The sequence below is a fragment of the Ictidomys tridecemlineatus genome, chromosome 10 (genome assembly GCF_052094955.1).
Source record: "Ictidomys tridecemlineatus isolate mIctTri1 chromosome 10, mIctTri1.hap1, whole genome shotgun sequence".
Taxonomy (NCBI): Eukaryota; Metazoa; Chordata; class Mammalia; order Rodentia; family Sciuridae; genus Ictidomys; species Ictidomys tridecemlineatus.
In genome coordinates, this window is record NC_135486.1 from 60,045,866 (window position 1) to 60,072,182 (window position 26,317).

General features: G+C 56.7%; 1 protein-coding gene across 1 annotated transcript; it reads right to left on the reverse strand.

Moving 5' to 3' along the window:
- Window positions 1-1,862: 1,862 nt before the first annotated feature.
- C10H1orf198 (chromosome 10 C1orf198 homolog) lies at window positions 1,863-26,317 on the reverse strand. The gene is made up of 4 exons (XM_005320377.4): window positions 25,924-26,317; window positions 14,107-14,157; window positions 7,412-7,891; window positions 1,863-4,313 (listed from the first exon to the last, which is right to left on the reverse strand). The coding sequence occupies exons 1-4, from the start codon at window positions 26,263-26,265 to the stop codon at window positions 4,260-4,262; spliced, it is 927 nt and encodes a 308-aa protein (XP_005320434.2). The 5' UTR covers window positions 26,266-26,317; the 3' UTR covers window positions 1,863-4,259.

Below are 26,317 nucleotides of genomic sequence, written 5' to 3' on the forward strand. Positions count from 1 at the left end.
GCCCCGAGGCTTCCCTGAGGTTCCCCTCACTCGGGGCCCAGGCTGTCCTCCTCCCTGCTCACTTTGGCCTTTCCAACCTGGTCTTCAAGTGTGCACAGCCCCCTCCCCAGCACCAAGGAGGAACCCACAGTTTCGTTTCTATACCAGAGACCCTCCCCACCTTTCTATTGGGTTGTCCTGACCTCTGACCCCATCATGACGTTGTCTGTCCTGCGCTCCTTCCACAAGCCAGGCCTCTGGGGCCTGGAAGGTCCTCTCACAACCAACAGTATGATCCCCACCGTATTGCTTCTTCAGTGAGTTCTGTTCACAGTTCAAAGTAAACTTGTCAAATCCCTCCAAACACTCATCTGGAACGTTCCAGTCTTTGCATACTTAGCTTAAGTTGGCTCCTCGAAATCCTGTACTTTTGGTTGCCGTTATGAGACATAACTTTTTGTTTGATGCCAATCAAATGCCCCGCCCCAAAATTCATGTCGAAGCCCTGATTCCCAGGACTTCAGAATGCGACTGCAGAGATGGGCTTTTTTTTTTTAATATTTATTTTTTAGGTGTAGATGGACACAATTCCTTTATTTTCTTTTTTTATGTGGTGCTGAGGATCGAACCCGGCCCCCACCACTCCCTCATGCTAGGCGTCTACCGCTGATGGGCTTTTTGAAGGGTAATTAAGATGTAAAGTTGGGGTCCCTGATCCAGTGACTGGTGTCCTGATACACATGCAAAGGGATGGCCATGTGAGGACACAGCAGGAGGAGGGCGTCTGCAAGCCAGGAGAGGGCTGGGGACCAGGCTGGAGCACACTGAGCTGGGGCCTTAGCTCCAGGGCTGGGACAGAACAGACTTCCAGTTGGGCCCCGAGGTGTGTGCTTTACTGTGGCAAACAACTCCCTGCTCCTGGAGGGGCAAGTGTATGCCCAGGACTGCTTGCTCTCTGCCTGAGTGTGGGTGGACACAGAACCACGGGATCCTGAGGGGCTCCCTCTCAGCATCAGGGCACCTGGAGAACTGGCCAGCTCATCAGAGGATGGTTAGAACATCATTCAGAACAAAGAACTCACCAGGAACCTCCTCAGGTGCCTCCAAAAGGCAGCAACGTCCCTCAGGTGTGGTCTCTCTCCCTGGCTGCAGAGTGCCTGGTAAGCCAGGTGCTATCTCCATGTGGAGGACGCCCTGGACAGCAACATGTGTTGAGCATGTTAACCTCACACACCCACCGAGCGACCCAAAGCCCCAAACCCAGGAGCCGCCCAGGAGGCCTGGCGATAGTGGAAAGAGGCCCCGGGTTTGGGGCCGCACAGAGCCCTAGCACTCAGGTGGCTCCCTGAAGCCTCTCTCCAAATGCAGGGCACTCCCTAACCCCAGGAGGTCAGGAGAGGCCTGCCAACCCCACCAACACGCTTACACATTCTGACTCCAAGGTTGATTTGATAGAGGAAAGTGACATCTACACTTCTCTCTCATGTGTGGCGAAAACTTCACGCTTGCACTCTAATGAATGGGACAGGATGAGGGGCCAGGCTTGGTGGTGAAGCTCCTCAACCATGAAGCTAAACAAACACCCTCAGATTTGACTCCCTCAGGTGAAAGCTTCTGGGGCAGCCTTTGCTCTGCAGGGGCCCAGGGACTCTATACGCTGGGCTTGTCCTGGGAGCCCTGCTGTGGCTCCCACATCACCCAGGGCTGCGCCGGAGCCCCCCAGGCAGAGCTGCCCTCCTGTCGGGCAGGCACCCTGTGGCCGTCGCCTGGCTCTAGCAGGCTGCAGAGGCCGTGTCCAGACTGTGCTCTGGGCTCCTACCTGTGTTCAAGTGCCATCACCCCAACAGGCCTCCAGGATCCAGCAAAAGCCAAAACAGACAGGCTGGCATTTTTAAAAAGGCTTTATTAAAGGCAATTAGTATAAAATATAACCAAGTTACACATTATAAGAACTCATCATCTCTGAAAATGTGTATCAAAGGAAGGAGGACCAAAGGGAGGCCGCTCCACAGGCAACACCCAGGTCGGAGGGCCAGGAGCAGGCCCATGACACTGACCCTGGTTCTGATGTCCTGGAGGACTTCTGCAGAAGTAGTGAGAGCAGGACGCTGGTCCTCAGCCGAGCCCCGGGTGTGGGGCCAGTGTACTGGGGAGTGTGCTCACAAGCTCCTGCTTTGACAGACCCACCTGGAGTCTGGGGGAGAAGCACGTGGAAACGGGGAGCTTCAACCCGGGGGAGGGAAAGTCGCCTCTGCACCAACCACCCATGTGGGGGACAGTCACCAATCAGGCAGGATGGGGACTGCACTTCTCCCGAAGGCAGAGCCAACAGCGCGAGACCCCTCAGGACTCCCCGCTCTGGCTTCCACTCACTCCTGGGGGGCTGCCCCCAAGAGTAACTAGAGGTTGCAAGGCTGGGACAAAGGGATCAAGAGCATGGAGTCCTCAGTGGCTCCACCCCTCAGTTCTGAGAACGACCTGAAGGGAATGTCGAGATTCACAGGAAAGTGGGAAAGAAAGGGGGACTTCTGGCAAGGAGAGAGAGGGATTGCCGACCAGGCGTGCCAGCAGGAGCCCTCTCTCTGCTGCCCACACCAGTGAGCCCAACCCATGGCAAGGAGCACCCTGGCCTCCAGCTCAGCCACCACCCTAAGGCGGAGATACAGGCAAGCGGGGAGGCCCTGGATTCCCTGTGTGACAGCGCTGGCCCCTGGGGGGCTGGCGCCCAGCTGGGATGAACTGGCATGGACGCTTCAAGAATGCTCATGTGGGGGCTGGGATTGTAGCTCAGTGGTAGAGCGTTTGCCTAGCATGTGTGAGGCACTGGGTTCAATCCTCAGCACTACATAAAAATAAAGAAATAAAATAAAGATACTGTGCCCATCTACCACTAAAAAAATATTAAAAAAAAAAAAAGAATGCTCACGTGTTACAGAGGGATGTCTACCTGCCACACTGCAGTGAGGGACCAGAGGAGGGAGGTGAAGCCCACACCCTGGGGCACCCAGCAAGGGTGGGGACCAGCAGAGTTGCTAGCCATGGCTTTGGCAAAGATTTTCCTGGGGGTGGAGGCGGTTGGAGTCAGATGATGTCCTGGAGAGTACTTCAGAAGGGCCTAAGAAGCGTGTTTTTTAAAAAAGCCACCCTTTGGTCCTGAAGCTTGTTGGCAGGGCTCCGAGGGAATAAGGCCTCAGGTGAGGGGACACAGTGGCAGTGGTGTGTGCACGGCAGAGGAGAAGGCGCCTCCTGCCAGAGCACAGGGCAGGGCACAGTGAGGGCAGTGGCCTCCAGCTGAGGTCCACCCTCCTGCCACACAGCCTGGGAATCTGCTCCAGCCCCAGACAAGCCCTCCTGGGGTGCTGTGGGGCCCCCAGGGTACTGCTGGGGCCCACTGGCCACCTCTTCCACTCTGCTGTGGTCAGGGCTGGGCGGGCCCATCTTGATGCAGCCTGAGGAGTTGGGGGTGGGCAGCCATAGCCCATCTCCTCTGGAAAGCAGCAATAGTGAATCAGAGGGGCCTCTGCCCCAGCAGCACTGCCACCCCGACCACTCATGCGCAGCACGGGGACAAGCAACAGGTCACATAAGTGCTGGGAGCTTCCCAAAAGAAACTGGTACAAAACCAGGCAATGTGGTAGCCCACAGCTGCTGAAGCTAGGTATGGATAACAGGAGGTTGGCGCACAACTCCAGACACGCAGCTCTTGTTAAATAGGATAGATACTTCAGTGACCATGGGGCAGCTCACCGCATGTCCACCGCATGCTGACAGTCTGTTTCCTGGAAGCCACCTGAGGTGGCGGGTGGCACACGGTGCAGGTGTGCCTTCAGCAAGGGGCTGTGAGCACTGGGAGTTCCTGAGGGCAGATCTTCCTGTGGGAACAGCAGTGGCCAATGTGCAGGACTGAAGACATGGCAGCCACCACCAAGGAGGCCAGCTGCATAGGGAGGGCACAAACAGGAGACAGGATTTGGTGGTGACTTGGTGACGTCAGCGAGGAGGCCTCCTGAGAGGAGGGTCAAGGGCAGAGCTGGAAGGGCTTACTAACAAGATCCACTAAATTCCTAATGGTCCTTAAAAATTCCAGATGTAAAACTTCCATTAGCAAATTGTTGAAAATAGCATATATATCTGGTTTTATCAAAGAGAAAAAAAAATCTGGCAAATTTACCAGCTTCCAAAAAATCAATAGTAGAGAAACCAGGAAACAGGCCACAAGCCCTCCCTGGGCACAGCACCCTGGACACCTCGGCTCCCGGCTGCGCCGCGCCCAACACCGTTTACCAGTTGTCCAGAAAGTCGAAGCCCGTCTTCAGGATGACACTGGAGCCGGCCTGCAGAGACAGGAGCACAGTGAGACGCAGCCCCCGGACATGGGGCTAAAAACAGCACCTCATTTACAGTGGCCCAGATGCTGCTGCCTGCTTCCCTCTTGGGCTCTGACCTCGAATTGAGAACAGCACAGCAAGTCCAGTGCCAGTGCCCACCCCCCCCCCCGCCCTCGCACCTGCGCCCCATGCGGCTGTGCAGCACAGGTACGCAGAGCCAACCAGCATGACATGATCCTCTGCATCACTCGGCAAGAACAGAGACGCTTACACATACAGAGAGGATGGCAAGAACTCTGTGAAGGCCAGCGTGCGCGAGTGGGGTATGTGGAAGGTCATGGAGTGGGTCTCCAAGAGCAGGGACAATCCAGGGATGCGGCACTGCATGGGCGGCCCCTGGGCAAGCAGACCAGGCCCCCACTGTGCCGTTCTCAGGGCCAGTTCAGGCCAGCAGGGAGCTGCCTGCTGGGCAGTGACCCTGATGTGCTACGGCACACAGGAAAGGTTGGGCAAGGTCGGTGGCTTCCTGGACGTGTCTCAGGCCAGGTATGCTCACCTGAGATGCCATGGAGGGAGCAGTGTGGTCCATCACCTCCCTTCCCTCCCGCCTCCTAGATGTGGTACACCACAGTTTGTGCCTTGGTCCCCGTCCCAGGTCCACAAGCTTCCAGGCCACTCATGGAGCCATCCTACTTCAGAGCCAACTGTTGGCATTTGGCACAAACAATTCCTGCAAAGCCCGCAGGACTGGAGACAGGGACCAGGTGGGGCAGGCTGAGAACAGCAGCCTGCAGAGGTGGCTGTGGAGCCGTGGGAGGGAGAAGATGCTGGAACCATGGGCTCCCCCTCCTCAAGAGGCACAAAGGATCAGGGATTCCTCCAGGAAACCCAGAGTAACCAGAGACCACCTTGATCCAACAGCAAACCACAAACACCCAAGTAAAAAGTGAGCAAGGGAACTTAGTGTTCTTCAAGGAGACGGCCACCAAGCTCAGGAAATACACTCACACGTTAGTGGCCGGGATGAGAGCCGCATGCCAGTCAGGAAGGGCAGATGCAGAACCTCACAAGTGCTGGGGGAACAGTGGGACAGTGTATCCACCGTGGGAAAGAGCAGAGAGGCTCCTCAAAAACACTGATAGCGGGCTGGGGCCGCGGCTCAGTGGTAGAGCGCTCACCTAGCATGTGTGAGGCCCTGGGTTCGATCCTCAGCACCACATAAAAATAAACAAATAAAGATATTGTGTCCAACTGCAACTAAAATATTAAAAAAAAAAATACCACTGATAGCCCAGGCAGTGCCCTCAGGAGGATGAGGCAGGAGCATCAAAATCTTGAAGCCAGCCTCAGAAATTTAACAAGACCCTAGCCAACTAGCAAGGCCCTGGGTCAGGAAAAAGAAAGGTCTGGGGATGTGGCTCAGTAGCTGAGTGCCCCGGGTTCAATCCTCGGTACAGTCATTCTGCGTCTGGGAGGCACCCACAGAACAGGGGCTCAGAAAGATCTGCCCACCCATGTCACAACAGCAAAGGGAAGAAGCAAGCATTTGCCCACAAATGCCCGGCGACCAGAGCGGCAGGGCATTACTGGCCATGTCATTTGCTAAGTGAAGCAAGCCGGTCGCCTAGCCGGGCAGCTTCTCAATGCCAGCCCGCGTCTCCAGGGGTGTGGGGGCGTCATGGCAAGTCTGTCTGGTTGTGAGCTGGCCTAGGGCACTGAGGAAAGCTCTGGTGCAGAGGAGGAGGGGCTTGCACGATGCTGACACTGCTTAGCGCCACTGAACCCTACACCCAGAAAGGGCAGGAATGACGTGCTCATGTCCTGTGTACTTCAGTGTGAGTTTTAAGTTTTAAAGATGTTTAAAACCAAAGGAAGTGTGACCGTCAGATGGCCACAGGGTCCCAAAGACCAGGAGGCCTGACTGCTAACAACCACACCTTGGGGCACACAGCAAAGCAGCTGGGGTGCAGTGGACTTCTCCATGTGCCTGCGTCCTGACCAACAGGTACATCAGACAGCTGGTCGGCAGCCGCAGAGAAAAGGCCTGATCACGAAGAAGAGTGTGCAGGAGTGCTGACCTATTTGAGGACATTTCTCATCACCATAAGGTTCTATTGTACGGCCAGCACCAACGGGTGGACACTCCTGGGAGGCCAGGACCCTCGTTTCCTGCTCTGGCCATGCCCACCTGTTCCCGCCCTCCCTCAGGACTCTTCCAGTGAGGCTCTGCAGGTCACAGCCAGGGAGACATCACTATGCAGCACAGCACCAGGGGGTGAGCAGGGCCATCTCGAGGAGGGACGACAGAGCCCTGTTGGGTCCTCAGCCGCCCCGGTGCCCAGAGCCAGCTCCCAGACGCTCACAACACAGTGCTGTTTGTGAGACAATGCCCCAAAGCCAGCCTCCTCTGGAGAGAAAGGCTCCCCTGTTCCTGTGTCCTAGCTCCTTGCTTTTGTGAGCAACCCTCCAACACTAGTGCCATTTAGAGTTGCCACAAACGCTCCGTCTTCTCTTTGCTGTCTCCACTTTGTGACACCGACTGCCCGGGGAAGATGACAGGGGCCACTCCTACCAGGAGCCAGGGACACTCCAGCCATCAGCCACTCATCCCTCTCCAATACCAAGCACCTCACCCCGAGGGCTTAGCAGACCTGGCATCTGTCTATGCCCTGGAGAGCTCCTCTTCCATCCCTCCTCTGGACATCCCAGCCTGTGCTGCAGGCAGGAGGGCAGTGACCTTGGTCCCTATCCCAGGTCCACAAGCCTCCAGGCCACTCATGGAGCCTCCCTACTTGCTTCTCCCAGCCTCGAGATGCTGTTCCCAATGCCACAGGCCCCACGGCCTCCCAGCTTCCCCACACTGACCCTTCCTCCCAGACTCCCCTAGCCCCTCCCCACCTGTCCACACAGGGAGGGCTGGAGCCACACGGCCAGCAAACCAGTCAGGGTACCAGGCTGGGGTGGAGCCCACTGTGAAGGCAAGCGAGAGGGCAAGCAGGGCGAGGAAGGCCACGTGGATACCAGGCAGCCGTCCTGTGGGGTTCCGCTTGGCTGCCTCTGGAAGAGGCGCCTGGCCAGAAGAGGCCTTGGCACGGGCTGCCCACCTGTGCAGGCGTGGGCTCTGAACCCAGAGCGCTGTCCTCGTCCTGTGAGGTATCCAGGGACAGTGGCTTCCCCAAGGGCTCAGAGAGTTGGTCCTCGGGCAGCATGCCAGAGGTGGCTTGAGCAGGCGGGGGTCTCTCCCGGTCCACACTCACACTGGGAAGACCCCACTGCTCCTGCCGGTAACAGGCAGGCAGGACCTTCTCCCCCTTCTCCATGGACTTGATCTGGCTGGGGGTCAGAGACTGGAATCCGTCCTCAGGCCCCTCCCGGGATCTCTCTGCATTGATTTTCCAGAAGGGCGCCTCATCTTCCTTCCTGGCTGGACCCAGGGCGTCCAGGCTGGATGACCTACTGCCCTGGGTGGTCTTGAGGGCCTGTGGGCCCTGGGAGGCCTTGGGCAGTGGCCTCAGCTCACTGGTGGAAGCGCCGCTGCTTGGCTCCTGGATGCTCAAGGAGGAAAGGCTGAACTCCATCTGGCTCTGCAAAGAGAAGGAAGGAGGAAGCTCAGCGAGGAGCAGGCGGTCAGCTCCTCACCGCCCCCTGCTCTGGAGAGATGCTTCAGGAGCTGCTGGCTGTGCGCTGCCGGTGTCCTGAGTGGCTGCAGGACCGTGCTTGCATATCCAAGACACAGCCACCTCGAGGCACAGTCTTACTACGTCCGGCCCTGCCAGCAGCTCCAAGACCCCGAGTCTGAATCTGGCTGAGGACTGGGCTCTCTGCTGGGCCAGCAGTGCACAAGCCTCCTGTAGGCCCCGTGAGTTGCTGCCCATAGGTGAGGTCCCAGGAACATGAGGAGCAAGGATGCGGCCTGCAGAGGGCCAGGTTGAATATTGCCACCCAGCCTCCAATGGTGACTATAGGGGAGGAAGGGGCAGGGTAGGCACCAGCCACATCTGAGACCCAACCTCCCACTGACCAGAGCCACCTGGGACGTGCTGCTGAGCAGAGTTGACTGTGTTTCACTCCAGAGAAATGTTCAGTGGCCGCCACTCCAGGGGAGCCCACTGGAGGCCATCACGTCCCTAGCTCTGCAGAACAGGGCACCTGCTATCCCATCATTTCTGAAATCAATTCTGAAAATTCCCCTTGCCCCCATCTCCACTTCCTCGTACCTGCCCTTTCATAAGTAGGCAAGCCAGGCGCAGTGGCCCACACCTGTGATCCCAGCAACTCGGGAAGCTGAGGCAGGAGGATCACGAGTTTCAAAACCAGCCTCAGCAATTTAGCGAGGACCTAAGCAAGACCTTGTCTCAAAAAAAAAAAAGGCTGGGGATAGCGGTTCATTGTGGAGAGCCCCTGGGTTCAATCCCCAGTTCTGCAAAAGACTGAATAAATAAAGAAGCAATAAAACGATGTCACAGAGAGCAGGGAAAACAGAAGACTCCTTCGTAGCCCCTGCCCTCCCACACCTTTGGGCATGCTGCCCCTCTGTAACATGTGCTAGGAGGGGACTTCCCGCCTGTAGTTTCTCTCAGTCTTGGGCACCACCCACGCTGCCGTGCACCTGCCATTGCCCTCCATGCTGCCAGCTTTCCCTCCAGCTGCCTGCCACATAGTCAGCACTTCCCACTCAGACAACGCTTTCCTGCGTCCTCACCCCAGGAGTTGGGGGCCAGGGACACTGCATGCATGGCACTGTCCCCTCTTCTGGGCTGCCACGTTCCAGCCCCTCCCAGCCCAGGATCCCCTGGGGGCCTGCTCATGGGGACACCCACAGCAGCCCTCACACCCAGGCAGGCAGTGTAGCCGTCAGCCAGGTGAACGCAGCCCCCCAGCCATCTCAGAGCAAGTCCCATGGGCTTTTGCTCTGTGACTCTGGGTGTGGGCGTGCCCTTCCCTCCCAGACCCAGGCCCATCCTGGGCTGCCATCTTAGTGCCTCCCAGAGCCGACCAAGGAGCCGAGGCAACTCGCCCTCTCCAGTCCAGACCCAGCTGCTCCTCCTCAGGAGGCTGTATACCCCACAGCACCCTACCCTGTCCCTGCATGGCCCTGATCACCCTCCCCTCCCCACTCCTATGGTCACCAAGCCAGCTTGGGGCAACAGGCACCACCCCCAGGGGACCAGAGTGAGGCCTGAGAGGAGCCAGGGCCTGATGGGGATCCGTGGGGATCTGGGGGCTGTCCCACAACTTGGGGTCCGAGGGGGAGGTTGGCTGACCTCAGACCAAGCACACCTGTGAAGAACAGCCCAGGTAGCAGCTTAGTGAGAACCTACTGTGTGCCAGGCACAGGTAGAGCCTCCAGACACACTGACTCACACGGAGGGAGCAGGACCACCACTCTAACTCACTTAAGTAGGGCTGGAGCAACAGCCCCTCACTCATCTGAGGACCCACAGGCCCCTGGCAAGCGCAAGGCTGGGAGAGGAGGTGGGAAATGGGAAGACCGTGAAGCCACAGACAAGTTCTTCATCTCTGGAAAAAGTCCCTTTCCAGACAAAGAAAAAGAGCTGGGCTCTGGGGAAAGGAGGTCATGACGGCCTCTTCCAGCATGGGCAACACTGCATGGAAAACGGCAGGAGCTGGCGGCCAGTGGACACCACTGGTCAATGGCACCTGCTACAGGCAGAGCAGGGTGGGACTCAACACAGTGGTCCTGTTACCTCCACACAGGGAGATGGGAGAGTGAACAGGAGGCCCCTCCACTCTTAGCCCACCTTCCACACCCTGAGGAGTCTGGCCAAGCTGGGCAGGGCGGCAGTCAGCCCATGTGGGGACCAGGGCTCAGCAGGCCACGTCCCTTCTAAAAACAGCGAGGGCACAAGAGAGCGCTGTGTCTATTTTTACATCCCACTCACTGGAGAGGAATGCATGATATTCCAGCAAGGGGTGTGCCCACTGCCAAAACTAACTAGTGGGCTTGGCAGCCTCCGACAGGCCTCGCTCATAGGGACAAAGTTACAGGGGTACGGCTGGACAGTATCACAGCACTGGACAGATCCTATAACCTCACTGAGCTGTTATTCTTCCTACCTCCTCTCTACATAGGAAGGACGGGAGGAACAGGAGGCACATAGGAAAACCTTCAGAATCACAGCCCAACAGGGACAGGCCAGCAAGGCCAGACCCAGGCGGGCAGGGACTGGCAGGGTCCAGGTGTAAATACCATATGCCTGTGTATTTACCAGGCAAAGGGCACAGGCTTCTGGGGTGTGTGGAAGCGGGTGCAAGAGGGCAGAAGAGGCCCTCACTGGGGGCCACACAGCTCTGCTAAACTTGGGGCACAGTGTGCCCACCTGGGGGCTGAGCCTCACGGGGACAGAGGCACATCAGCCCTGGCCTCCCTCCTGGGCACTTCCTGGGGTAACAGGAGGAGGGGCAGCGGGGGCCACAGTAGGTGGGCACACAGCCCTGGAGGAGCACTGCCTGTCCTTGTCCATGGGCCTTGGGCACGCACCCACAGGGCTCAACAGGCAGAGCAGGGTGGGACTCTGAGAGTCAGCACAGGTGATGGACGGCAGGGGAGCCCCAGCACGGAGACCAGGATCAAGATTTGGGCAGCACTGGGGGCAGGTAAGGAGGAACTGGCCTACAGGAGGGCAGCACAGGCTGAGGGCTGCAGGACAGACCAGTGGTTTCTGGGGCTAGAGGGCAGGTGGAACCACTGGGGCCAGGAAGCCTGGGGAGAGGTCGCAGGCTGGGAGCTGGGAGCTGGGAGCTGGGAGCTGGGAGCTGGGAGCTGGGAGCTGGGAGCTGGGAGCTCGGCCCTGGCCTCAGGAAGGGATTAGGGAGAGCCCAGACGGAAGGAGGGAGGGACAGGCAGAGGAGAGGACTGTAGGGCAGAGATGGGAACTGTTGGTGAAAAAGGTCACACCACAGGGGGTGGGGTGGGGTGTGCAGCCAAACAAAGCCACCACCTGTGCAAGATCACCTCTCCTATTGAAGCTGACCCTGCAACAGGACACAGGCTCCTCTGCCAGCTTGTGTGGGAACCTCATAGGCGCAAGCCAGTCCCAGCTGTGGCCCTCTTCCATACCCACCCTTCCATACACAGCTAACTGTATAGACCATCCCTGAGCCCTTCCTGTCAGAGCGAGGGGCAGAGGCTTGTTAGGGACAAACTCTGGGGGACTGCCCACCCAGGTGTGCCTGCTCACGGGTTGCCTTTGGGGACATCTTCTGCAGAAGTACAACTTCTGAGTATGTGTGGCACCTGGGTATTCCTGACCCCGGAAAGCAAGGGAACCTGCTCTCTGGAGGGAAGGCCCCCTCCCCGCCAGCAGCAGATGGCACAAGCCTCAGACAGACCCTGTCTGCCTCCCCTAAACTGTGGCGCTAACTGCGGCAGGAACAGGTGACTGAACCCAGCCTACACATCCCTGTGCTGGGACACATCATGGAGGACATGAGCCTGCAGCCCCACGGAGACCCTGGAAGGCTTCCCTACTCTGGATGCCCTAACTGGCCCTCAGAATGAAGGAATGGATCCCCACCCAGCCCGCTTACCACTCCCAGAAAGAGAGCTGAGCACCCAGGCAGACACAAAGAAGCCAGGCAGCCTGGGTGAGCTGAGGGACCTGGGGCTAGCTCTGCCTGCCCAGCCCCCGAAGGCATCTCCAGACCCTCCAGGCCAGACGGCCTGGGAATGCAAGGAATCCCCTGCACTGGGGCCTCCTCCAGGAGCACTGGGTGCTGTTTTTTTTTCCCTCTTGAAACTTCAGTAGCATGAGAGAGGAATGCACGGGTGGGGTGCCGCCCCAGCCCTCCGCCAGGCCAGGCCGATGGACGGGAGGAAAAGATGACCCTTCCAGGGGGCCGTGGGGATGAGAGGAGCTGGGGACTTGCTGTTTAAAGGGCAGTGTCAGCTGTGCAAGGTGGAGAGCTCTGGGGATGTCCACTAGCTCAACTCACTCCACAAGGCACAGGACCCCACGCTGCACCCCACAACACATGCAGTTTACAATAAGACGTCCCAGAGGTGGACGGCGGGGTGGCTGCTCACCTAGCAGGCTGATGGCTGGGGAGAGCTCTGCATAGCCCAGGTCAGCGGCCGCTGCGCCCTAGGATGTCTGTCATTCTGGGCAATGAAGGTGGCTGTCCCCCGGATGACTCCAGGACACACAGCGGAGGACTCCACAGGACCACGAGGCCTTGGCCAGCACCTCTAGATGCTTGGCCTCGTCTGCCTCACCCTGTGGTGTCACCAGACCGAGGGCCCAGAATGGCTTCCCCTGCAGATGCTTCTGCCACTCTGGTGGCCACAGAAGAGGAAGAAGGGGGCCTGGCTGAGTACCTGGGTGAGGAAGGGCTGCCTGGCCACCCGGCCTGCTCTGTGGCCTCGGGAGGCAGGTCCACGTGGGTGGCAGCTACTGTCATTCCAGGCTGCTCCCTGATACCCAGCCCAAATCTGGTCACCCTCCACCAGTGCCCAGTCCCTACGCAGGCTCTGGCTCCCATCAGACTGCTCCTACTCCTTGCCCTCTGCACAGACCTACGTTCCACACTACTCTGCAATGAAATTTTGAAAAAGATGCGCAGGGTGCAGATGCCAGCAACTTTAGGATGCTTGGGGCCTGGTACGGTAGTATCAATGGCATAGGGAATCTATACTTTCCAAATGAACATGCTCCAGTGAGTGCATGTCATACAACCCCGAAACCTATCTCTAAGGTTTAAAAATAATCTCAGTTGGCTGGACACCATGGCGCATACCTATAATCCCAGCAACTCAGGAGGCTGAGGCAGGAGGATCCCAACTTTGAGGCCAGCCTCAGCAACTTAGTAAAACTCTATCTCAAAATTTAAAAAGTAAAGGGCTGGGGATGTGACTCAGTGCAAACCCACCTCAGCGGCACCCAGCTTGCACGGTCTGGTCAGCCAGCATTTGTAGCAGTCAGCAGCTGCTCACTAAACACTGACCAGTGTACTGCCAGCTCCCTAGCACCTGGGGAAATGCTTCATTTCAGGACAGTTCCCAGCAGAAGCCTCGCAGTCTGCTCGAGGACTCCTCATTCCTTTCTCCCCACCTATTCTCCCAGCTGTTCCTGGATGCCAGGGCAAGGCTCTGATCAGAAGCTGTGGGGACAAGTGACACAGGCCCCTTGAAGTAGCAGCACTTGAAAACCCTAATATGAGCTGGGACCTGCCCAGGCCCAGCCACCTCTGCTCATACATGCTGCTGTGGCCACTACCTGCTGGCACACAGCCAAGTCCTGTCTGCCGCTTCTTTTCCTGGCATGAAGGCAGTTCCCATAATCATTGTACCCCTGTCCCTCCGGGGCAGCGAGACAGCTGAAGGCAAGGCACAGAGACTATCTGGACCCCTGCTCCTGAGCTACTCTGACAATGGAGACCCCGGTGCCTGGAGGCCAGGCCCCTTCCCACACTGGGTTCTATCAGCCACGCACCAACTGGCTAAGTTCACCCCACCACGGGTTCAAAGCTATGTCACTAGCCCCCCACTGTGGTGCCAAGTGCTGGTGGGCAGAGAGATGGGCAGAGAAGGGCCCCCACAGGGCAACCCGAGCCTGGGCATCAGGGGTATCACAAGGCCTCGTGGGCTCAGGCTGTCAGACCGACTACCACTCTGCCACTGCACACATGTCCGACTTCCCACAACCCCTCCTCCCTACCACAATGGGCTGCCGCCTGCAGCCGGCGTGGGCCCCGCTACCCCTGTCCATCCAAGGTTGCAGAAAAAGGTAAACTTACTCAGTTCTGCTTCAAGGGACCGATCTAAGTTTAGCCAACTTACCCGAGTTTCCCAGGAGAAAGGAGCAGAGTGCTCGTCCTGCCAGGTGATGTCCTGGAACAGAAATTTAAGAATGAATTGAGACCTGGGCCACCCCTGTACAAACGCTACCCAGGACTCTGGGAGCCGGGACAGGCACAACCCAGGCACAGCCCCACTCTGCTGAGCAGCCCAGGTCTCCAGCCTGCCCTGGAGGGTGAAGCCCCTCCCTGGGGCTCCTCCCTCACCTTTCCCACCCGGGCTGCCACACCTCCAAACGCTGAGCCACTTCCAGGAGCAGGGAAGCTGGCTGGGAAAGGAGCTGGCCCTTCAGTCTCGGCTACCAGCACGGAGCTGCCTACTCATGGACCATGCCTTAGACTGCCCAGCCTCAGTTTCCTCCAGTGAAGGAAGAATCGCACCCCCGTTAACCGACCTACGGAAATCATGCCAGGCACAACCTGCTAGCAGCACCAGCACAGTGGGGCTCCCTTCTCCCCGAGGGCCAGCAGAGAAGGCAGGCCTGGGTCAGAAGGAAGTGGAGAACGCCCTGAGACGCAAGGCTTCCTTCCAAGGTCTCTGGCACCACTCCCAGGCCTCACAAGCAGGAAGAGCCCCCGGGCAGTCCCTGGGATCTGGCCTTGGGGCCAAGGACAGGGGGGACAGGGCAGATCCTTGGGATCTGACCTTGGACCTGCAGGTTTTGTCCACTGGCCTGAATCCACAGCTAGGCGGGGCACCTGGGCTCCCCTCTGCTCCCTGCAGCATTCCTGAGCTAACAAAGGCCTTATCTGCACCCTGCTATTTAGGGCCCCAGGTTCTGGACCAATGTGGGTCACCACGGTTGACACAGACTGAAAATAGGTTAAGGAATTTTAATTGAAACTGGTATTAAAATTATATCCATATCTCACCACCCCAAAAAAACCCAAGTAACTATGTCTTTCCATGAAGAACCCAGTGTATTCTGTCTCCTTCCACGCAGAGCAGTCCTACGCTGCCACCAGGGACCTGCCCCCCCTCCGTGGTCCTGCCAAGGCCCTCCACTCAGCCTCCAGCAGAGCCCACCACATCCCAGCCTGGCCTCCCGCATGGCAGGGACTGGGGCAAACCCCAGGGCCCACAGGCAGAGCCTTCAACACAGCCACTATGCCATGCCCAGGTGGGTCCCTGCAGCTAGCCTTCTCTGAGATGAACGGCGCAGGGTCCACTGCTGAACTGCAATGATGAAGGCTCTGCTGGGCCTGAGCAATAGAAGGTCTGCTCTCCTAGAAGCAGCAGGGGGAGCCGTGATGGTCCCCGGGCCCCACCTGTGGCTAGCACTGGGCCTCCCAGGATCACAAAGGCTGTTCCTCCGGTAGCCCCAGTGCTTGCCCAATGGGGTCCACACCCAGTGATGCTAGCTCTGGTCAAGCCACAGCCTCCCACATCTCATCCCAATGTGGGACATAGAGCCCAGCTCTTCTTGCCTCTGGCCTAGGAGTGACATGTCCCCTGCACTAGGCCCCTCTGTGGACCCTGGGGACAAGGGCAAGGAGGAGCTATGGGGAGATTCCACATTCAGGCCTTTAGCCAGCCACAAGTGTGCCAGGACAAGGATCGCACAGCCACGAGCACAAGCTCTGGCCCAGGCGCAAGCCGTGAGAACCAGACCCCAGCAGCAGGAGTGCACCTGAGGCCTGACCCATTAGAGCCCAGGGCAGGTCCCCACAGTGGAGTGTCACCACACGTAGCACATTCGGGGGTGGTTCTGGCTTCAGAGCTGGCTTGCGCTGTCTGTTTGCCTCCTGGCCACCAGCAAAGACTTTCAAGATGAGAAGAACAGGGTCACTGCCATCCCCTTTGGAATTTCAGCTCAACCCAAACTGCTTCCCAGTGCCCTGCTGCTTCTCCAAACATGCCAATGGCAATCTGGAGGGATGTGTGCTGCCACACCCTGGAACAGAGGCTCCAGGCAGAGTCCAGGGCCAGCCTGCCTCTGAGTTCCTTCCACGTCTCTGGGTGCCTGTCGAGGGAGGGGATCATGCGTTAAATGATCTGAAAGTCTCTGAAATTCTGTGCTGTTGCGACCCTGCAATCCTCTTAGAAGTAACAGCATAACAAGATCTTTGTTCTTAGGGAGAGACAGAGAGCCCTGATGCCTTGCCTTCTGGACGTCACCCTGGGGACGGCACAGGAACCATCTAAACAAAGCCTTTTGCACTGGGCCGCCAGCCTCACTGCCTCCAAGAACAGAAGCATGTGGGGTGTACAGGGTGGAGGCAACGCGGGACCACCAGCACAGGACGGTGCATGTGGGAGCTGGACTCTCACAAGTCACGTAACTCAAGTCCCTTGAGACTTAGAAAGATTAGACCAGGAAGGCTTTTGGTTCTGGAATGTGACTGATCCCTGGGGAGCACAGGGTCAGCCGGAGCTCGGAGCTTGGGAGGTCAGGTCCCAGTGGTCGCAGACCAGGCCAGGTGAAATTCCATGGGGGTCACAGACGGAGACATGTCACGCTGAGATTTTTCCCCAGCTTGGTGTCAGTAGTATTTTGTTTACTCCAGCAAGAAACTAAGTCAAGGGGCAGATTCCTTGGATTTCTGCAATTCTGAGTCCATAAAAGAAAACAGTAAAGTACTTAACAAAAATAAATTCACCAAACAAAAATGTGACAGGGGCTGTGACGTCAGTCACCAGCTGCACACTCCAGCCACAGGAGCGCCGGCGGGAGGAATGGGCTCCCAGGCTCCACATGAATATGGCGCCCACTCCCAAAGGAACAGCACCCATCATATGTCCACCCTCACGTGCACATGTGTGTGCTCTCACAGACACACACTCCGACACATACCACAGCGCAATGCTGTCCCTTGTCCTGTGCTCCTCACGTTCTTACTTCCGATGGATACCTAACAATAGTGACCTGTCACTGTGGTGCAGTCCACATCCCCCCCAGGCTGCTCAGGGACGTACCCTGGGCCCCAGGGCTGACACTGCACTGAGGGACATCTGCTACTCAGACCACGGACAAGATCCGTGGGCTTCGCTCTGGAAAGCGTCATCCTCAGAGTCCAATTCCTCTCTGTGAAAGACGTCCACTCCACAGGCCAACTCAGTCCAGAAGCATGCTCAGGTCACCAAACTCCAAGGGGGAAAACAAACAACAGCCACAGGCTCACCCATCCTGCAAGAGCTGATCATGAGGCACTTCTCCTTCCTGTGGTTCCGCACAGCCGTCATTAAAGGCTGAGCCATCCACACTCACAGCTGAACACATTAAGACAGAGGTGAGATGCTCCACGCCTGTGAGGGTGGCCACCATCGCAAAACGGGAAACAGCGAACCCCAGCAGGCCCATGAAGCCTGGGGCTCTGCCGGAGCAGAGGAACAGCGCCCTGGAGATGAAACAGGATGGCGTCCTGAAGGAGATGACCTTTCTGTCCCACTGTCCCAGAGGTGGCACACCACAAAACTTAAATACAGTGTATGAAGTGGAACGATGCAATAATCACGTTGTAACAAGCATTACACCACCTAACCTCTGGAGGACAACATCAGCCTATCTCAACACGCCTGTGTCGACCAGAAACGTGGACCTCATGGGACACAGAGTGAGCAATTCACCCAGCAATTCCATCCCAAGGTGTGTGCCCCCAAAGAGCTGAAAGCAGGGGCTCACATGGGCAATTCCACACCATGGTCACAGCTGCAGGATTGACCGGCATGGTCCCTCGGTGCAGCAGCACAGTGTTCAGTCTGAGAAAGGGAGGAAATGCTGGTGCACACTCCAAGGTGGATGGATCCTGAGGACACTGAGCCCAGAGGAGAGCCAGGCAAGAGGCGGACACCACAGCACTACTTCATGAGACAGCAGCAGGAAAGCAGAGGCAGAGCCAGCTTCTAGGGGCAGGGGATGAGCTCTTGCTGCCTAAGGCGCTCAGGGCTTTGTTCTTTACAGGGCGCAGAGTTCCATCATAAAATGGCAACCTCTGGAAATGGGTGGCAGTGATGGCCACGGGCACTGAGCACACAGGCCCCTGCACACCCAGGAATGGTTAAAGTCACAGCTGAAGGTTGTGTGCTTCGTCAGAATAAGGCCACGGGAAGACCTGAAGGGATTTTAAGAACCAGTGGCCATGGGAGAGGAGCCTTTGAAAAGCCTGCCTGGCTCCACTGACCACATCCTGGGGAGACAGTGTGTGTGGGGGGTGCCAGAAAGGTCAGCAGCTGTCGGGGCTGGGGACAGGCGGGTGCAGAGGGCCTGGGACAGCGAGCCCAGCACACATGACCCTAAAACACAGCCCTGTGGTGAGCGGGACATGGGGAGACGCTGACCACGTCCTGCAGGTTCTCTGATGAGCGCAGCAGGCTAATTGGGGAGGCTAATGATGGAGAAGGCACGTCTGCTCCAGGGGGTCTGGGCGGAAGGCTGTGTGCTCATTTCTGCTGGGAAACTAAAACTGGACTGAAAAACAGCCTAACTTTTAAAGGTGTTTCTCCTCCATAAAGGGCTATGCTCAGGCTCTTGTTTCCCAGGTACGTCAGCACACGGTGCCACCATCTGCTCTTGAGCCTGCTGTGCCTCTGGCTCCTGCAAGCTGCCTCACAGTACTGCTGTGCAGACTCTGCCACAGCTGCTGACGTGCAAAGGGCCTATGCCAGACACCAGGGTCGGCCCTGCCTCTCTCAGAGCCAGGTGTCAAACATCTACCCGCACACCATAGCTGCACCCAGCAGCAAACGACTGAAGTCCATCACAGGCTATGGTGAATGTGATTTCTGCTATTAAAATTGAAAATGACTCCGGTAATATTGCTTTTGAGATTATCTAGCTACACTCAATTAGAGTTGGTTGTGATTTCTCTGTAAAAGTCATGACTGTTGCAAAATTATTCTAGAATGGGAAACTCTAGACTTCAAATTCATTTCAAATGTGGTGAAATTTTATAAATATTAACATTTCCTCTAATTGAAGTTAATGAGAAACCATTATGCATTTAGTCTTTGGTAATGTTCTCTCTGATTTTAGGACCAGTATGTCTGGGCTTCCAACTTGTAGAATGGACAAGTCCCCCAGGCCCCCTGCTCAAGCTGCTCCAAGAAAGGCAGCAGGGCAGGAGCAAGGGGCTTCCTTGTTGACCTCTGCACACGGCCCGACAGCCAGCAGCCAGCAACCAGCCACCTCTCATGGGATCTAGTAGGAATGACCCCCAAGACCCCAGAGCCCTAAGTTCCCACTGAACTCAAGACTCTGAGAGGCCTAGCCCCACAGTTCCCAGATTTGGCTACAAATCAGAGCCACCAAGGGTGCCGTTTTCATAAGCAGAATCTCTGTGTCCCAACCAACTCAATCACACCAACAACAGGGGCTGGGGAAGGAGCTCAGTGGTGGAGCACACGCTTTGCACAAGCAAGGCCCTGGGTTCTATCCCCAGCACCACTTGGAAAATGAAGCTTCCTAGGAAACTGTTTCTGGTGCAGCTACTCCCCAGGGAGCCCTCTGGTTCAGTCACTCACAGGACCCATGGACCCTGACCACACCCTTAGCTCAGGAGCTCCTGGCCATGCCGCGGCACAGCTGCTGGTGCCCAGAGGACATCTGTCTGGCCAGCTATACTAGCCACAGCCTGCACAAGGCTCTCACAATCCTCCAGTGGACTCCCTTGAAACCCCTGGTTCATGTGGGTCCAGGCCAGGCCTTGACCATCCTCTGAGGCAGAATTACGGCTGTACATCCTAATAACTAACTAGGGCAGCATAACGGCGCCCAAGGAGCCGCAGGACTCAGGCCACCAACTAGCGCCCAAGGAGCCGCAGGACTCAGGCCACCTCCTAAAGGCTTCTGTTCCAACTGGCATTTGCAGACTCCATACAAAGAACTGCAAGTGCCCGTTTAACAACAATGTTTCACTATCTGCTCGCCCTCGCCCAGAAGCGGAACAGCACAGACTATCAACCACCACCTCTTACCAGGAGTGCCAACTTCCTAAGAATCAGAATCCCAACTTCCAATGCCCCACACAGACTAAGGTGTCTTGGGAGATTCAGAAGCAGCATTCAGAAGGCTGCAAGGAGCTCATGGGACCAGGAATGGCTACTTTCCTCCCCAAGTTTTCACACTAGAGGAGCTTCTGAGCTTCTGGCAGGTACACAATGGCATTTTGGCTTAAGCTGGGAAATGCTATAAGCTAGAGAGATGAGACTCAAGAGAGCAGAACCTGCAGGAAAGGGAAAGACAGGTCCCAGGCATGGCTGGAGATATCAGGTGGCCAGGTGCTTCTCAGCCCAACCAGGCAGAGCACAAGGATGCAGGTGAGTTGTCTGAGCTGCAGAGACAGAAGAATCCTTCTGCAGACTCCACTGAACGGCACAGCACCCTGGGCCTGTCAATCAACTGAAAACACATAGTTCCAGGCAAATACACCTACACTTGTGTTGACTTCTCCTGCTAAAGACCAAGGTCTTTAAGGCAATCTTGTTTCTTGGTGTTGGAAGTTAAAAACCTACTCCGCACAAAGACCTGCACCCAGGATGTCTACAGCAGTTTTACTCATAACGGCCAAATAGTGGAGGCCATCAAAGCATCCTCAGCAGGGAGTGGACAAGCTGTGGCCCATCCTGGCACTAAGCCAGGAGAGGCACAGAGGGACCTCACACACAGCACCAATGCAAGAAGCCCCTTTGAAGAGGCCACAGCCTGAGCGACCCTGGCTGTGACACCCTGGGAAAGGAGGAGCTGGGAGAAGGCAGCGAGACCAGGGGCCAGGATGGAGCAGAGAGGGGTGAGTAGGGGGGTGGGCAGGGAGTTCTCAAGTAGTGAACCTGGTCTGTGTGATACATCGTGGTGGATCCTGTCTTTGCACACTGGGTGAGGTCCACAGACCATGCAGCAGCCATAGTGAACCCAAACATGAACTCTGACCTAGGGTGATGAGACATCAGCACAGGGTGGTGACCACGGACCGCCATGACCACGGACTGCCCGTTGGGGTGCACTAGGTAAGCGAGGCTGCCTGTGAACCAAGGGTACGTGGGAACTCCGAACTTTCCACTCAGTTTTGCTGTAAATCTAAAACTGCTCTAAAAAATTAAATCTATTAAAAAGAGGAGGAGCAAAGAATGATAAAAATATGTTTTTTGCCCAATGCCTATTCACAGTTACTGTACACATTTATGGTATCTGGCTGTTTGTTCCCTTTGACTGGAATATATTTAACTCTGCTGAAATGGGCCTTTCCATAACTGGAGGTATGAGTGCAGCTCTGAAGACAGAAAGCAGCTGTGATGTAGTCCCGGGTGCGTCCACTGTGCACGCGGATCCAGAGACAGCTCCATAGCAGATCACAGCAAAAACAGCACCAAGAGCCTCCACTATGGTAACAGGCAGAGTGCAGAGTGGGTGGAGCATGCTTCAAGGAAGGAACAGAACATGGGCAGGAGTCTAAGGAGACAGGTCTGGCCTGCACTCACCCAATCCTTATTTATTTATTTTGAAGAAACTGTTTTTTTCAGTACTATGGGAATGTCTTGGTCAGGGTGTGAGCGATTTCTAGTCACCTGCCTGCTTCTTCCGCTTCCTCCTGCCCTGCATGACTGTGAACAAGTCATTTCATTTCTTTGCAAAACCTGTGCCCAGGTGTCACTGGAACCAGCAGGCAAAGGCACCTAGGCAGGGAGGCCACTCTGCCTGTGCAACCAGGGCATGCAGCCAGGTGCTCATCAGGGTGGAGAACCCTCAACGTGCTTTCAGGCAGCCTACAGTTTGTGCCTAGCAGAGGCTGCAGAACTGGCTTTGGCATTTCTCAATACCTGCCCAGTGACCATACAGAGCCCCAGCCAGAGATACAAAAAGCCACACCCACCCTGTTGTCTTTTCAAGATCATGCACGGGTGGGCCAGACAGAGAGGGGATCAATTCACACATTCCACCTCCTGAAAAAGCAAGTCCAAAATACTGAGACAGCAACTCTCAAATTACCTTCTTTTTAATTTTAACCAAAATCTGAAAGAAAAAAAAAAAAAAGAAAAGGCCAAAGTGCCAAAGTAGATGAGAAGGGAGACCTCAGGAGCCGCAGGTCCTGCAGCTGCCTGCTCTCCCCAGCAAAGGCTGCTTCTGCGGGGCTTGAGACAACTACCATACTATGTAACTTGTTATAATAAATCTGTTTACTTGACCAAATATCTAGGCTGTATACGACTCAGGCCCACAGGCCCTCCAGAACCTGGACCCTCAAAAGCGGGCAAGGCAGGCCCTGGGCAGGCAGCCCCTGAGCGCGGCCTGCTGACAGATACTCCACCCCTGTGACACCTACAGGTCCTCCCGCTGTGGACTAGGAAAGCCACCAGGCCTTAAAGGGCCTAGGATAGTGCAAAAGATGTCTGGGAGCCCAGGAGACCAAGACTTAGCCTCAGAAAAGGAGGCTAAAGCCATGAGGAGTGGCCAGCAAAGCCCTAGGGAGAGGGCTGCAGCAGGAGAGGGATGTGGGTCCAAGGATAGCAGCATCATGCTCAGCTGCTGAGGAAAGGCAGAGCTAACTAGTCCTAGGGTCTTAAAACTCAGGTATGGCCAGGAGCAACACTGCAGGTCTGAATCCCAGCACTCAGGAGGCTGAGGCAGGAAGAAAACAAGTTCAAGCCCTACCTTGATAACTTAGACCTTGTCCCAAAATAAAGTAAAAAGGAGTGGTGATATAGCTCAGTGGTAGAGCACCCTGGGTTCACCGCAGTCCTGGGGGTGGGGGCACTGCCCATGCAAAACCCAGATTAGGTCTCTGAGGATGGGTTCGAGGAAACGCCACTCCTGCCCAGCCCCGCCTGCTTCATGGAGAGGTAGATGCAGCATGCAGATCCACACAAAGGAGCTGCCCGGGCTCAGGCCTCCTGGTCATCTGCTGGCCTGTTGTAGCCAAGAGGGCGGCACTGGGTGAGCAACTCTGCAGCCTCCCACACCTACTCAGATCCTGCTGGATGGATGGCACGGAGTTTGGGGGTGGGGACAGGAAGCAGAAGGCAACACAAACCCAAGAGTTCAATTTTCTATCGATAACAGGAAGCAGGAGAAGCATGCAGGGTGTTCCCTAAACCCTTGAAAAGCAAGAACCTTTCCTCTCCCCAGGTCAGCCATTCCCAGCACTCACAGCCATCAGGAGTGCGGACAAGCCAGACCTTGAAGAGCCTCCACCTGCAGACAGGCTTTGCCTTTCTCACTGAGATCCTCAACCAGGAGGGAGCACGCTGTGTGTGCCGGCTCCAAGCCAGGCCGACTCCAGGGGGCTAAGGGCCCTCAGAAGGCAGTACCTGCTGCTGACTGTGGTGAGGACCTGGGTCCCAGATGTGGGGGCCCCTCCTTTGTGTTGAGCTTTCCTCCAGCACCAGCCGAGATTTACGGGAGGGCCTGGGGCCTCAGGGAGGCAGGAAAGCTGGCAGCCCTGGGCAACATTCCACTCTGTAGACATTTACTGAGGTTATGAGCCAGATTTTTAAAGGAGCTGGTAAAGACTAAGCTAAGATGCCACTACTTCCTAAATACAATAGGACGTGAGGAATACTTGCTCAATTGATTCCCAAGGAAGAATGTAAAACCTGGCAAGTTCCTCAAGGCCTCAACAACAAGGATAGCCACCTTCTTCTCTTCAAGGGGCCAGATTAAGTCATCAGAGCATGGGGACCTGAGCCAACCCAAGTTTTCCACCTCACCAGGCATGGAAACAAACACACACACATAATATGCTGCACCTGCACAAGGCAACTTCAGTGCATGAACTGAGCCCCTGACCACACTCAGAGCCACTGAGATCTGTGGCCACCATCATGTAATCAAACTTCTATTTATTCCAGTAACACATACAAATAACTAGATGATGGTCATTATGTCTGCATTCTCTGACTTAGGATATTGCTATGTGGGACACAAAAATGTCACTGGCAATGAGGGAGTATCAAAGAAGTAGGCAGCACCCTTCAGGGAAGCTGACAGGGCACGGGGGCCCCTGTGACCACAGGAGAAGACAGGTCAAATGGGAAGGGACAGCCCTACTCAAGCTAGTCCTTTGCTCAAACCTGGGGCCGCCAAGCTGGGGGTCATCTCCCATTCTGTCCTATCCATCATCCCTTATGCCCAGAAGCTTGCTCTCCTCCACAAATGATCTCCTGTGAGCAACAACAAGAATGCAAACTCCACTTCAGTGCCAACTCCTTGCCTCATCTGATGGCATTTAAACCACCCAGCCACCCTGGCAATGTTCCTGCAGACCCCTCCTAAAACCAAGGCTCTGCCTGCCACGGCCACCTGTGCTGAGGTTGTCAGAGGTAATCCAGGGCATGGGCAAACTCTCAGCATGTGTGAGAGGCTGAGATTCAATTCTGAAAGACAGGGCTGGTGGCTCTGGGAAGCTCCCAGGCCGCCACAACAGTTCCCTTGCTTTTATGTCACACTGGGTCTGCAAGTCCAGAAAGAGATCAGTCTAGCTACAGATAGGGACCCAGAGTAGAACTTCAGCCTAGTGGAAGGCTGTCCCTGCCAGCGACCCTGAGCTACAACGTGGCCTGGCTTTTTTGATGACAAGCAGTCATGCCACTGCTCTCAGCTGGACAAACCCAAGACCAGGTCTAGGGCCAGCCACTCTTCAACATCTGCAAGGAATTACAGGCTTACTGCCCTCAGGTTTATTTACTTATGCCTTCCAAGGGCCACCTGGCACCCAAACCTACACATCTACAAAAGTGCACATCTTCCCCCTGGGCTGTTTCGGCTCTGGAAGACATTTTAAAAACCTATATTTTTCTCTCCCCAGCTTACCACGCCCTTGTTTTTCCTGGCAAGCCTTCGAGTTGAAAGTCCAAGGGGGGAATTTTCTATTAATTCCATGAGAATCCAGGCGCTGCTGGCAACACAGTCCTATACTTCACACTTCTGACCTGACGTCAGAGTGAGTTTATGGCCACAAACATTCTGCTTTAACGAACATTTCCACATACCTAAGCCTGAAAGTGTGCTCTAAGCCTCATTCTGAACTTGAGTCCCTTCACAGTCCCCAACTTCCAGGGAAAACCTCCCCTGGCCCCTCCCCTCAGCAGCCTAAGCAGCAGCCTCAGCGGAGTGGACCCCACTGCTGCTCCTTCTCACTTCGCCCCTCCAAGCAGAAGTCAGCCTGCAACCGCCACGGCGAGGTCCCAGGGCACGGAAGGCTTCTGGGACACTCACTCCCAAGGGCACCAAGCTTCCCAGCGCACAGACTCCGGGCCTCCCTACCCGTCCTCCCTGCGCACAGCAGGGGTAGATCTGCGGCTGAGCCTGTCCTCCCCTCCGAAGGGGCGAGGCTGTGGAGCGCAACTAAACTCCTCTCCCAGGGTCTTTCCATAGAAAAACAGGGTCGCACATGGCGCATCGTGCCCCCCAGTCGCACCTCGGGACGGTGGGCTCGGGACTGTGGGCCCCTGTCTTGGAAGGCGCCTCCTCCTCCCGGAGACCCGCCTCTCAAGCTCATTCCCCACGGAGCTCGCGGCCGGGCACAAATGTTAACAGACACCGCGAGCCGAGTGCCTCGCGGGTGGGCTCCATACCCGTTTCATTCGAGGAAACTGAGGCTCTAAGACTCTCTCTGGGCCACACAGCTGCCAAGGGACAGAGCTGGGTCAGAACCCAGGTCAGCCGGCCTTCGAATTCCCGCTGTCGCCACTTTGGTCCGCTTTGCTCAGTGGGTGGCTTTTAAAGCCCCCTTCCCTTCTCCCCGAGGCACCCCCAGCCCCGGCGCTGCCCACGTCCCTCGCGCGGGGCGGGTGTCTTGGAGCCCCGGTCCCCGCTGGGCCCCTCTCGCCACCCACTCCCCTTCGCGCGGGGCGTGTCCGGCGCCCCACCTCGTCGCCGAAGCGCACCACCTTCTGGCCCGTGGGCCCGCGCAGGCCGGGGAAGCGCACGGGGTCTTCGGGGTCGCCGGAGTACCCCGGGTCCGCGGGCGCCGAGGCGCGCGGCCCCACCAGGCAGCGGTCGATGATCGCGTCCTGCTGCGCGGGCGGCAGCCGCGCCCACTCGGGCCCGTACTTCTCGCGGATCTTCTCCTTGTCCTGCATGATCTTCCTGGCCATGGGGCTCAGCGACGAGAAGTAGGTGAAGCGTTTCCGCTCCCGTTCGTCCAGCGGCCGGTTCCCGCTCATGACCGCGGAGCGCGAGGCCGCGATCGCAGCCGCCATGGACGCCATGCCCGGCCCGCCGCGCCGCGCCGCGCCCCGCCCGGAGCGCCGCCCAGCGCCC